Here is a 14,424-nt window from a genome sequence, read left to right as displayed (position 1 = left end):
CCACCAGCCATAGCCCTTCTGCAAAAGAATTCTGTGAATCCATGGGAATGACTCGATCTGTAAACTTTCCCACCTGGATTTTTCCCAATGCCAAACCTTCCTTTCTGGATTTGGTGATGACCAACTTTCATGCCAATGTATCTTGCTCTTCCTCTGCCCCAATTGCCTCATCTGATCATCTGCTTGTGAAGGTCAACATCTCTTTAGCCATTCTCAGAGAACAACTTCAGCACCAATGAGTCTGGCAGTTCACTCAGACACTCACTTCATGACTGGTATCCTACATCTACCACCCCTGATATTAATTCAACCTGGGAATACTTCCACAGAAACCTGCTCAACTATGTACAGATTCATCCCATCTCACCTTCAAATATCCTCCCATCCTCCCACCATTAGTACACTGAATCCTGTGATGAGGCATTTACCTTAAAACAACTTGCATTCTGCTCCTGGAAGGCATATGCCACTGAAGGCAACCTCAGTGTATTCCAAAAAGCCCACAACAAGTGTGTGTCCACTCTCAGGAGAGCCAGGGAATATCATCTGTCCTACCTTAAGAATGAACTTTCAAGTTTGTCTCCTTCCTCTAAAAGCCTGGGGGTCTTGTCAAATCTGTCTCTGGTGTATGCTCCCCTTCCATCCCTTCTCTCATTTCAAATGGCACCACCGCCGACTCCACTTGTGAGAAAGCCCAATGCCTCAATTCTGTGTTGACTTCCAAATCTTCTTTCCCCCTCTTTCTCCCTCTCTCCCCCTCTCTCCTCTCCTCTCTCTCTCTCCCCCTCTCTCTCCTCCCCCTCTCTCCCCCTCTCTCTCCTCCCCCCTCTCCCCCCTCTCTCTCATCCCCCTCCTCTTGCTCTCTCTCCTCCCCACCTCCACTCTCTTTCCTCCCGCATCCTCTCTCCTCGCCCTTCCTCTCTGTCTCTCTCTTCTCCCCATCCTCTCTTTCTTCCTGTCTCTCTCTTCCCCTCTCTCTGTTGCTCGCCCCTCTCTCTCTCTTCCTCGCTCTCTTCCTCTCTCTTTCCCTCTTCCTCTCTCGCTTTCCCCCTCTCTCTCTTCCTCTCTCCCCCCCTCTCTCTTGCCCCTCTCTCTTCCTCCCTCTCTCTCTTCCTGTCTTTCTCTTCTCTCTCTTTCTCTCTCTCCAAACTCATTCTTCCCTCCAGGTCTTCAAGACATCTGTTCACCACCACCACCTCAGATCATCCCCCATCCAAAACCATGATTTTCTAGACTCGTTAAACCATCCCCGCCCTCCAAAAATTGGGGTTCTGCATTTATGTTGTGCACCCCCCCTTACATTCTCCCCTACTCATCATTTCCTACATCCCTTGTTTGTCCATCTCCATATATTTTTCCCCCTTCTGCTGTTCCTTTTGTCACGTTATTTCCTGATCCATTCTGTGTTGTTGCTCGTCCAGGAACCTCAACTACGTATACAAAAAAAAACTTGTCTTCAATGGACTATGAGCCAGGACAGAAATCGGAGAGCTGCAGAAGAAATGACAGTTGAGTTCTGCAGCAATGATAGATTATATTTATTGCTTATGTTGGAGGGCAGGCTTTTTTTTAATGTCATTCAGGAGATCAGTCTTGGCACCCTTCTTATGGATAGGGTGATGAAGTGCAACTTTCAAAGATGAAGGCAAGCAACCATCTGAGGACTTTCAGAAGATCACATAAAAATTAGAACATCAAGCAGAAACACTGATTTTGGTGATTAGAAGTCAAATATCAAATATGGGAGCTGAAAAGATGCTCAGATTTATTGGGAACTTCTCAAGCTGAGTGAAAGAGAAGTTCTCATATGCAGTCAGTAGCATCTTATAATTGAAAAAGGGTGATGATTCGGGAGAGAGGGTGGGGGAGGGGCTGGGTGTTGAGTGACGTGTGGACAGGAAAAACGTGGGATTGGAAATCTTGGCCGTTTCTGCAAGCACAGTATGAAACAATCAGCTTTTTATGAGCAATTTTCCAGCCTGATTTCATACTACAGGAATGAAGGGACAGAACAGGTAGAAGTACCATGGGTGGTGGACGACCAATTGCGACCAGGCATTTGAGAATAGTGAGAGGCTTGAGAAGATTGTCCTCAGATAAGCTTGATGATGTGCTCTCGCTCTTCTTAGGATATGCACACATTGGTTAAGGAAAAGGCAGGGGAGACCATCAATAGGTTCTCACCTGAAGAGTATGCGTTCTCAATGGAAAATACAAACTGCATTTTTTTTTGTGGACAAAGTCAAGGCTCGTGGAGGAGCGAGAATATATCGGGATGTAATATACAATGGATGAGGACATAACAGAACAAAATAAACAGCAGAAAGAGAGGGAGAAACACACCAACAGCAGGGTTGAGGAACACAATGGAGGGAGATTTAGACAGATTATGGGTGTGGGAAGGAATGAGGGGAAGGGGAGGATGCACGGGGTGGACAAGATAGATACAGAAGCAAACTATCGGGCAGGAAAAGATAGAAGTTTGAAAAGAGGTGAGAGTGTGGAGGAGGGGTGTTGACGGGGCGGGTGGTGGGGAGGGGGGTGATTACCTTTCTATAACATCATTCCAGCGATTGCCTCTCCATAACACATCAGAGTCAAAATATTTAACAGGGCAACTGGAAACCTACAGGAAATAATTAGCGAAAGAGAATTTATTGTGTTTCTGGAGAATGGAATTGTTGTTTTCTGGAGCCATTGAGATTATGGACCAGTCTATAAGGCAGGTGGCAGATTGCAGATAAGACCAATGGTGACACTTGATTGTATGTTTGAAAACAATCAGGCCAGAGATGGACTTGAAGAGGACAATAATCTGAAGCAGCAAGAGGAGCGCAGAGAAGGATCAATCATTACAAGTGACATGGGATGTTTCACAAAATCAAACAAATGTTTGGAATGACAAAGAAACAAAGAATGTGAGAAATTTTGAGAAAGAAGGAACAAGAGAACGAAGGAACAGGAAAAGAGAAGAGAGGGCAGGGGAAGAAATATGGTAACTTTAAAATAAGAGGGTTGTTGTGGGTAGAAAATATAATTGGTAGAGGTCTGGGATGATGTGACTTGGTGCTGCCTGGCCTAATTTGCTGTCCTGGAGTGATGATTGTGATTGAAGGCAGTTGCACAAATGAAAGCAAAATAAACTAGAAGGGCACTTGGTGGAGCACATACCTCCGCCACGTAATGCCTGATCCACGAGAACATATCGGGTCAAATACATGTTTGAAATATCATGCAATACAGAACTATATCGTTTTTGGCCCTCTCTCTCAATGGCGAAGAATCACTTAAAAATTCTAGTAGTCGAATCCGGATCCAGATCTTCACCAAAATCTAATCATCTCGTCCTTGCCACACGCCCAACCTGTCGCCCAACTTTTTGAGATATCCTGTGCACAAACAGACAGACAAACAGACAGAAAGGAGTGAAAACAAACATAACCTCCTTCACCTTCGGTGCTGGAGGTAACAAAAGAGTGGAGGTTACAGTAAACCTGGATTGTGTAAGTTTAACCAGGAGCGGATTGCTGGAAGAACATACTTGTGTATGCATTCCAGAGGAGTTACAGTTTTTGTGTAAAATGCAGAATTAAATGGGAGTTAGACTTGCACATGTTACAAATAATGAATTTGATACGAGGTACCTTTAGATCATGAGAATACAGGTGGAAATGGTTGTGATCGGTAGGCAGGTTAGGTTGTGCTTGGGCTTGTCCTTCGCTGTAAGGGTTTCCCTATCATTGGGAGAGTCGGAGTTGACCAGTAACTCCATGGAGTTGACCAGTAACTTGCTTGTATCACTTTTCATTTTTTTCCCCTCCATTTTTTTCTTGTATTTGCTGTCTTTGTGAAGGTTCAACTGTGCTTGGGCATCTCTATTGTTCATGAAATCTGTGCACTGTGTGGTCAAAGTGTTCCATAACAGTTGGTTGTTAAATGCTCTTGTTTCCATGTTGATCCAATGCAGACTTAATGGGCAGATTACCTTTTCATGCCTGGGCTTTTATTGATCTGTTGTTTTTTCCCCATTTGTCATTTCAAAACTCTCCCAAATACCTTATTTAATCCCGAGATTTTCTCATTGATTATATCACAGATCAAAATTCACCCAACTATAAAATACGATGTCTGACATGTGCACTTTTCCTTTTAGGACCTGTATGTATCAGTCACAGATGATATGCGAAACTTTCCTGGTCTCAAAGAAGACAAGACTCAGTTGGAGAAGCTAAAAGACAAAGTGTAAGAGCAAATTAGGTCTTTTAAACAATAATACTTGAACCATCAAATTATAATATTCTGCATTTGTTTTGAAACTCCTTTTTAAAATGTCTCATGCATCTCAAGCCATTTCACGATGAACATGTCATTTCTGATTATTTTGTTGACACAAGGCATGGTTGGTGTTTATTTCAAATGTATAAAAACAAGCCTTTCACCAATATTTTATGAACAAAAGTTCGAATATCATGACTTGGACAAAGTAGCTCAACGACTTCCCGAGCAAAATAATTATTTTTCAATATTTTTAACACAGTTAAGAAAATTTGGATTATGAATGTGTGTATGAGTGTTTTCGTGATGTCGCAGTTTCAAGCTTCCCGGTTAATCTTAGGATTATTTGGTAAATCAAGTAATCAGTGATGCCATGAGAGCACACAGTTTCACTTTCACTCGCAGTGCCCCTGAATTCTGTGATATGTGCAATTACAGTAAAATTGGAAATTTTGGCACGCTTCAATAATTCTACAGCAGAGAGGTGCAAATTTAACAATGTGTGAGTATACTTGCCCTTTTAGAGAGAGATTTCAGCACCAAATCTTACAAAAGATGCTCATGCCATTCGCATACAGTTACCAGTCACGCAGTCTTGAGTAGCAAGCAATACGCTTGGCCAACACATGTAGTGTAGGTCTACGTGGTTCGCAACTACAGTACTGCCTTCATCATCCACAAGTCAACATAAAATATGTTTTTTTTTTTTTGTAAGCTTGACTTTTTAATGACGAGTTCTTAGAAGTTATTTGAAGCCGATTTCAAAAGTTCAAGGTGTACCCACGGACAAACATATAATTCTCAAAACCTGCAAGCTTGCATGGTTAAAGCAGAACTTGATGTACACTCTGTGTTTTCCCCGAATGATGTAGTATTAAAATCTGGAAAGGCCAAAAGTCCCGTACTAGATTATGGAGACAGCGAAGCTGAGAACGGAGATTGGAATGAATAAAAAATATCAAATGTTCCAGGAGACGATGACTTTACCAATCTCTGCATTAACTTTACCATCGATTTAATGTGCTTTGCTGTACTTTCCCCTCGTATTTTGCAATCCATATTTCATTCGTTCTGTACTTCATCGTGCTGTTGTTGATATGGTTCCTTAATATTGACACCTGGTACGTAAACCTTAGTATGTGTTGATGCCTGGTTCCTTAAGTTGTGCTTACAATGCTAGTTATTTTCTCCCGATGTAAACGTTCTGTGGGGTTTCACATGGTTAACATCGTTTTTATTGCCGTGTGTGTGTGTGTGTGTGTCCTCCATAACTCCAAAACTATAAAACGTCGCAGCCTGAAACTTTGCAAGCAAACTACTCAACTTTGCAAGACAGTGCCACGTTGAAAGTCACTGAACTCTTCAATACGGCCCATTCTACTGCCAATGTTTGTCTATGGAGATTTTATGGCTGTGTGCTTGGTTTTATACACCTATCAGCAATGGATGTGGCTGAAATAGTCGACTCTACTAATTAGAAGGGGTGTCTGCATACTTTTGGCCATGTAGTGTATTCATACATCCTTAACTAAGAAGAAGGTGCTTCCAACCAAAAGTAAAAAAAACAACTATATCGACGCCACAAATTTGAGCAAAAAAGTGAGAGCAGACCCGGTCTCATGCGACATTTCACCAGCTCCTCAGCTGGCTTCCTCAGGCACAACACGAGCCTCGGCACGTGTCCGCACTGATCTTTTCCAGTCACATGCTGGTATTCGTGGCCAAATGGAGGAGTATTTTTTTAAATTTAATTTTGCGTAAGCAAAATATACGTCAAATCACATCATTGAAGGGGTGATCTGCTCTTTTTTTTTTACTTACACGTGATCTGGTGTTGTGTGTGTGTGTGTGTAAGTGAGCACGTATGTGCGATTGTTGTTGTTTTGTGTTTGTGTTTCCGGGGCACGAACACGGCTGGTTTCATGTCTGGATTCGGCATGAAGAGGTGTTGGTTGTGCGAGTGTTGGGTCTCTCGTTGGGTGGTGTGCACATGTGGATGTGGTGTTTTGGATTGAGTGTTGTTTGTTGCTCACCTTATCGAGCCGTTTGCACCATCCAGTTTTTTTTTCCATTTGCACCAGAGGTGTGTTTTGCGTCGGTTTGTCCACTGTGTCCCCAGCAGGGATGTGATTTTTTCCGATTTTTTTTTGTGAAAATCCGATTTTTTTCACAGTTAAATTTCCATCTCCAATCTTAAATCATCTTTCGTTTCTGTTTATAACTGAATTTTCGAATAACCTTGACTTGTGAAGAAATCCCATCTTTCATTGGACCAGATTGGCTTGACGGGACAATCAAACGTCTCCTCACCTAAACCAGCAGACATCAAAATGGTGATCGTCGAGAGGAAAGATTCACAAATCAAGAAAATGGATAAGGGAATTAAGAATAAGTTTCCTTGGGAATGGATGGAGAAAGAAGCCGTTACTCTTGTGAACAAGAAGTCTGTAAACTCACTTTCTGGCGACTTTATGAGAAATTAGACAAACCCAGAAAATCGTTGTGCACGTGGTGCGATGATACGATTGACGATGGCGGCCGAGGTTTCAAAGCATTCCACAATCATTCGTCTTCCAAAAAGCATATCCGGCAATGAGAATCATGGAAGACAAACTATTAAATTGCTGGGTCATTCAGCGCCACTCTGAAGAAGGTGACACCATACGGAGTAAATCTTGCTTATGTGATCGACTAGATCAGGGGTTCCCAACCTGGGGTGCCCGTACCCCCTATGGGTGCGAGATGGAATTTCACGGGGTGCGACAAAGAGTGTCTTGTGTCCTTGAGTCACCAGTCATCACTCAGCCAGCTGCCAGTGTGCTTTGAGAAGTGGTAGTAGGTGGTTGTGTTGCGTAGATAGTAATCTCGTTTACGAGTATTTAATCAAAAGGAGAGAATAACAGAATTAACATATAAGTAAAGTAACTGATTGTCAGAGTATTGCTTTTAAAATCATTATAACGCAACATCTGACATAATCATTGTACATCATTATGCCTATACTGTAGGCATAAGATATGAAAATCAAAAGGGCTCATTTTGATTCACAAGAACTCTTTCAAAATTAGGTTTCGTTTCTTTTGAAAAACCACTACTTCTTGCTTCATACTAAGTGGCATATAGAGTGGCGAAATCCAAGAAGCCCCATACAATTGCAGAAGATCTCATCAAGCCATGTACACTGGAAATGGAAATGGAAACAATTATCCTGGGCAAAGAAGCAAGAAAAAAAATTTGAACAGGTGCCCTAATCAAATAATGTCATTCACAACCGAATCAGTGATTTGAGTGAAGGTATTTTGGACCAAGTCATCTCAGATGTCAGAGCTAGTCCTTTTAAAATCTCTATTCAGTTGGATGAGTCAACTGACGTCTCCAGTTGTACTCAAGTCATCACATTCATGAGGTATGTCAATGATGGTGCTGTGAAGGAAGATTTCTTGTTTTGTAAAGATCTGCCAAAAAACACAACTGCAAAGGATGTGATGCAGCTGGTGAAAGACTTCTTTTCCAAGCATGATTTAGATATCAAAGTCATTGGTTCTGTGTGCACTGATGGGCCACCTGCAATGCTTGGAAATAAATCTGGATTTTCTGCATTGATGAAAAAGGAGATTCCAGACTTGCAAGTTACCCATTGTTTTTTTCATCGGCATGCTTTGGCATCAAAAACATTGCCTCCAAATTTGAAGAAAGTCCTTGATACTTGTGTGAAGATCATCAACTGGACCAGGGGGAGAGCTTTGAACCATCGCATCTTCAAATCATTTTGTAAGGATCTGGGTTGTGAGCATTCAGTTTTGCTTTTCCACACAGAAGTCCGTTGGTTGTCACTAGGACAAGCTTTAACCCGCTTCTTTGAACTGCGGGAAGAAATCAAAATTTTTCTGGAGGAGCGTGAATGTGATCTGGTTGGGGCATTGGAATCACAGGAATTCACCCAAATGCTGGCTTACTTAGCTGACATTTTAACTCTTATGAATGACTTGAGTATTTCTCTTCAAGGAAAAGGGATTTAACATATTGAAGGCTTCTGAAAAGTTGAATTCCTTCAAAGAAAAGTTACATCTTTGGCGTCGAAGGGTGGAAAGAGGCAGTCTCTCAAATTTTCCTTCACTATAAGATGGTTGATGCTGGATCCATAACTCCTACTGTGCGTGAAGAAATTGTGGCTCATTTGGAAATGCTGTCAGAATCGTTTGATAGATATTTTGCTGCTGGAGACCTGAAGATTTCAGAAGAATGGGCCATGAATCCATACTCCTATAATTTGGAGAAAATGAGCTGAAGGAAGATCTTATTGATTTGCGGACAAATCCAACTCTTGAAATGTAATTTGAAAGCAAGACTTTGGAGGAGTTTTGGTGTGCATTACTGTATATGTTCCCAAGACTTGGTGGAAAAGCACTCCGTGTCCTCATTCCATTCGCAACAACATACTTGTGTGAATGTGGATTCAGTTCTCTTTTGTCAATCAAGACAAAATCTAGGAATCGCCTGAATCCACAGGCAGACCTACGGATCGCAGTCAGCAAGAAAGTTCAACGTTTTGACAAAATCGTGAATGAGAAGCAGGAGCAAAGAAGTCATTGAATTTTATGTTCACAATTGGGATTGATTTTACTGTTTACAATTTTATCTGAATAAATTAGAATCTAATTGCTCAATTTATATTTGCATTTTATGCACTGAGTTAAAAGATTATTTTTTAACTTCAATTTGTTCACCCACAGTATTGTATGTGGTTCAATTTGTGGTTCAAAAATTATAAATTAGACTTCTTCATCTTCAAATGTGATATTACTTTTGTAGGGGGTGCGAACATTAATCGAACGTTTCCTAGGGGTGTGGGGCATGGAAAAGGTTGGGAACCACTGGACTAGATCATCGAAAGAAAGGACCCGCCATGACTAGCATTGCCAATAGTAGACCACGTCGTTAATCTTGTGATACGTGAAGAAAATGTTTGATATTTTGCATGATCTGCAAAACTTTTAATAATGACACTAAATTATTTAATTATGGTCTTAAAAATAAGGATGACTGATATGTTTTGTAACTTTGCATGAGCAGCATGATCTCTATTGAATAATAATTTTTTTAAATCAGAAAATATTTATCAACTCGATTGTGACTGATAATCCGCGTGATTTGTCTTTATTGATTAGAGTTAGAAAAAATTTTTAAAGACAAAATATTTATCAACTCCATGCACGAGGAGTTAATTTTGTTATGCCTTGCTCGTTTTGCATGTAATTAAGCTTATTGTTTTTCAGACCAAAAATAATTGATGATGTGAAGCATGGGAATGATAGCATGAAAGTTATGCAGTTATTATTTAAGTTAATTTAACTAAATGTAACCACTGGTAACGCCTCAGATTTATTTTTTAAACAGCTATTATTGGTCAGTAAGTGCTTCATTGTTTCTGATTTTATTTCAGGCAATGCTGCTTGGTGTTTTGGCAGATAATTCGATACCTTTTTCAATGGCACCGAGGCTTAAAAAAGGTTCTTTGCATACTTCTCAGTTTCTATTCACTTGTTCAACAACTATCTGTGATACACCACCTGGCCTCTGTCAGCTTGATAAAAGCTGATGTCTGAGACATATCTCAGACAGAGCTGGGGGGGGGGGTGACATATCTCAGATAGAGCCGGGGGGGTGCAGGCTGGAGAGGAGATGGGAGAAGACATAAAGACCACCGATCTGCCTGCGATGCAAGAGTGAGAGATTCAAAGACTCAGCTTCATTGCAGTAGATACCAATGATCCTAAATATCTTGGTTTCCACAACGTGAAGCAGAGAAAGGTGAGAGGTGGGAGCACCAGCCCAGAGAGGAGAGCAGTACTCCATCAGGCTGCAGATGAAAACTTTGTTTGTGGTCAGGAGCTCAGGTGTGCAAAGGAACGACTTTGCATGACGGAGGATGCTCAGTCGGCGACTGGCTCTGGAGGCCAGGTTGGAAATGTGGCTTTCCCAGGAAAGATTATGGCAGATAGTGAGACCCAGAAGCTTGAAGGAAAGGACTTCTTCAAGAGGATTGATTAGCAAATAGATAGGGCGAGGGGGGGGGGGGGGTTCCAGATGGTCCTTTCAGAGAGACATCATGAGAGAGTGAGATTTGTCAGGATTGAAAGACATGTTTGCACGTGTTGGACCACCTTGTGATTTTATCCAGATTTGCAGAGAGTGAAAAACCTGCTGCTTGCTCATCTGATGGATGACAGATGGTATGGCAGAGGGTGGAGTCATCAGCAAATAGATAAAGAGGATTTTCCAAGTTAGTCAGAAAGAACATTGATGAAAACCACAAAAAGAAAGAGGAGTTCCTTGATGAACTCCAGCCTGGACAGGAAGAGGAGATGAGAGAACTACATGAAAGGCCACAGGATGGCTGCGACTGGAGAGGAAGTCTGTGAGCCATTAGTGGAGATTGCCTTGTATACCATAGGAAGAAAGCTTGGTCAGCAGGGTGGGATGCCAGACTGTGTCAAAAGCACGTGATATGTCCAGGGATATGGCTCTGATCTCATGTCTGGCATTGCAGTCCTCCATGCATTTTTGGGAAAACATTGTGATCAAGTTTCATTGAAATTGTGTGTGTGGTTTTGGAGGCGAGAGCAAATACCTATTTGTGAGGTGGGTCAACACCCACCCTCGCCACCCCCATAGACCCCGTTAATGAGTGCAGATTTTGATGTGGTCGATAAATTTTTGTACGTTATGGGTGATGAAGGTTGTGGTCAAGGTTCATTAAAATTTTGCGTGTCGTTTCAGAGGATAATGCAAATGCATATTTTAGGGAGCAACCCCCCCTTATACCCCTACTTTTTTAATGGCATGAACGGGTGATGAAGGTTGTGGTCAAGTTTCATCAAAAGTGTATGTTTAGTTTCAGAGGAGAAGGCAAATACCTCTTTGGGGGGCAACCCCTGTAGACCCCCATAGGGCCGAGTTAATGCCCTAATCAAACTTTTTGTACATACACGGTGATGAATGTTGAAGTAAAGTTTAATCGAAATCATCGATGTAGTTTCAGAAAAGAAGTTGCATGTAGGCGTGGACGGACAGACGGGCGATGTGCCATCCCATAAGCTTCCTGGAGATATGTTCCCGGTGAGCTAAAAATGAAGTCAGGTGGTGAATTAGAGTTAACACAAGTAAAAAAGACATAAAATGTTACAGCCCCCGTTGTTTTAGTAATTTTGCTGTCCGGAGTTAAAGGGCAAGCCCATACTTGGGTACAACTAATTTTGCTGCCAGTCTACCAGTCGGCCATCTTTGATCAGATCTCAAAATACAGTGAGATGCAAGTGTATGCCATTATGCACTGTGCTTGTGCCAAGTTTGTACAAAATCGGATCATACATGTCTGAGAAATGGTTGGGGACACATTTAAGTAAGAAAATGGCAGCCAGTCGGCCATCTTGGATCTGATGTGGAAAGAAAATGACATGGTCATATCAGCCATCATTCTTTATCTGTATGCCAAGTTTGAACAACATCGGTAAAGGCATGTCCAAGAAATTGTTGGGTGTGTTCAACATCGGATATTTTTTCAACTAAAATTGCCACCAGTTGGCCACATTGGATCTGATGTCGAAAAAGAATGACATACATATGTAAGCCATCATTCATTATCTGTGTGCCAAGTTTAAACAACATCGGTAAATGCATGTCCAAGAAATGGTTGAGGACGTGTTCAAGGTTGGGTTTTTTTTTTTTTACAACTAAAATGGCCGCTAGTCAGCTATCTTGGATCTGATGAAAAAGAATGATGTGCATATGTAAGCCATCATTCCTTATCTGTGTGCCAAGTTTAAACAACATCGCTAAATGCATGTCCGAGAAATGGTTGAGGAGGTGTTCAATGTAGGGTTTTTAACAAAATCTCGACTCTCGCCGCTATCTCTGTCTCTTGTTCAATTTAATTTTCATTCTCCCTTACTGGTGCTCTCTCACTTACTCTCCTAACTGCCCTCTGTTTCACTAATCCCCTGCCAGCCCTACGTGTGGCCTTAATCCCCTCTATCATGCTGGCCTGACCAATCGCCATTTTCTACTCGCAGCGCGTGTGCAGGAGTCCTGCACACCTGCCATGTCTCCCACCATTTGTCGCAGCTCGGCTTGGCCCTCGTCAATTTTTGCCTCCAGATTTGTCACCATTAGCCTTGGCCTCAGTTTGACCAGTCTCCAACTTTGCCATCATTCGGGTGAGCATGTCCATTAACGCCTGGTCATCCTTCTACTGCTGTGATGACTCAGGCCTGCTGCATCCTATTGCTTGTTCAAAGGGTGGCATCTGGGTAACTGATGGGGACTTCTGGGTAGTAAGGGTGACATCACCATGCTCCCTAAAGGTTCATGTAGTTACATTTCTACCGGAGCCACTGTGGCATCCGTCCAGTGCGCACCTTCCAGGTTTTGCAAACTTTACTTATCCATAACTGATTAAATTTAAATACCAATTCGTGCACTCCGCAATTTCGCTTTGAGGCAATGGTTTCTCATGGTCCTAATACCACTCAACTGACACCAATGTTGCAGTTGCCCAGTTCCTCGGTTCGAATCTGGCAAGTCGTCACAATATGACCATCATGGTCAACCGTTTTAGGGTCTTCCCCACTGGATCTCACGTCTAAATACCGCAATACAGCTACAGATTGGAAGTCTGAATCTACCCAGTTTTGCACCGATTAGGCATCACACATCATGTGCTCATGAGGCTGAGTGAGCATGATGTGTGATGCTTTCCGGATTTGTGGTGTTGATAACTGTGGACAATCGGCCCTCAACAGGTATTTCTTAATCACCCCAGGAGAACCACCACAGCTATAATTTACCCCAACAAGAGTTGCATTTAATTAGTGAATGGCACGAGGAAGGAAACAATACAGTACGTAATATTGTTGCGGAAATGGGCCCTTAGTGGGTTATTAAATATAGGATTAGCCCACATCCCCCCTTAAATGCATGCTTAGCCAGGTTGTTTGGTAATCGGACGTTACATGTGTGTCGGAAGGTGTAGCAGGTGGTCCAGTGTTCATACAGTGGTGGTGTACCGAGAGGCGCCTTCTTGTTTTCCTTCCCCCCTCCTAACCAGCCCCCACCTAGCGCCCTGACAGAGTCAGTCAACAAGACATGCCAGCAACCCATTGGCGGAGAGCTGCTGCAAACTCAAACGATGGACCAATCACGTGTCCCCGGAAGTGGTCCGAAAAGCCCGCCCCGAAAGGCAAGAGGAACTGCTTTGTCCTGTCTGCGATCTGCTTTATGAGGAGTGTCTTGACCAGCTGTTCCTCCTTGGCCATGGATCCAGCATGCAGGTCATCCCCAGGTTCATCCTGAGTCCAACCACAAAGCCTCTGACTGCAGGTGGATCGATGGGATGAAAAGACATGATCGAGCTGTGCAGGGAGAAAGAACAGAGTCCAACACCTAGATTTGGCCTAATCTGGTGCACAGGCCAGGCCTGTATTTGCATACTGGACCTTGTGAAAAACCAGCTGGAACACACACTGGATCTTTCTCTCTTGTGCCGTCGACCTCACAGGGGCTGGACGCACCGAGGCTGCGTGCGTGAGCTGTGCCGATAGGAGTACGTCGCCGCCATCTTGCCACGCTGCATGCTTGGGCTGGGTGCTCGAATCCGGCGATATCGGCTTGTCACGAGCCGCATTCGTGTCTTTCACTCCTTTCCTCTCGTGCATGAGGCACCACCAAGTACTCCGTGTCTTGTATGCATGTTGTCCAGGCCTAAGGCTTATTTTGTTAGGGCCCCCCTGCGAAACCCGTATCCGTAGCTCCCTAGATAAGGACGGGTTATCGATGAATTCTAACGGTATCATGAATGCTTTGCTTGTGTTGTGTTCCTCGATGTTTCCCCATTAAATCTGGCTTATTTATACGAAATTTGCCGCCCTGAATTTATTTGTGTCGCGCTGAAGAACAATCGCTCGATTTGTATTTAAAACCAAACTGGTTACGGACTGCGGCAGACTTCGCTCGGTCTCTGATCAAACCCAGTCTGTAGCCGGGGTGTATATTCCCAACTGGCAAGGCACGGGTACTTTGGTGTTGTGATCCGAGGCACATGACCTGAGACCTGTGCCGAACTAGCTGGCGATATAGCCCCTGAGACGGCAG

At 43.0% G+C, this 14,424-nt stretch overlaps 1 protein-coding gene across 19 annotated transcripts in view; it reads left to right on the top strand.

Annotated features, from left to right (window-relative positions):
- Nucleotides 1-14,424, top strand: part of RAPGEF4 (Rap guanine nucleotide exchange factor 4) — a 342,806-nt gene that overhangs the window by 227,534 nt on the left and 100,848 nt on the right. For all 19 annotated transcript variants that reach the window (XM_085876078.1, XM_085876076.1, XM_085876077.1 and 16 more), the window contains one exon: nucleotides 4,154-4,242. In XM_085876078.1, the coding sequence (XP_085732204.1) occupies nucleotides 4,154-4,242 (89 nt within the window). The remainder of the gene's footprint in view (nucleotides 1-4,153; nucleotides 4,243-14,424) is intronic.

The sequence above is a fragment of the Eptatretus burgeri genome, chromosome 3, assembly GCF_056783735.1.
Source record: "Eptatretus burgeri isolate ZD-2024b chromosome 3, Ebu_testis_v1, whole genome shotgun sequence".
NCBI lineage: Eukaryota > Metazoa > Chordata > Myxini > Myxiniformes > Myxinidae > Eptatretus > Eptatretus burgeri.
This window is presented reverse-complemented; position numbering and strand designations above follow the sequence as displayed.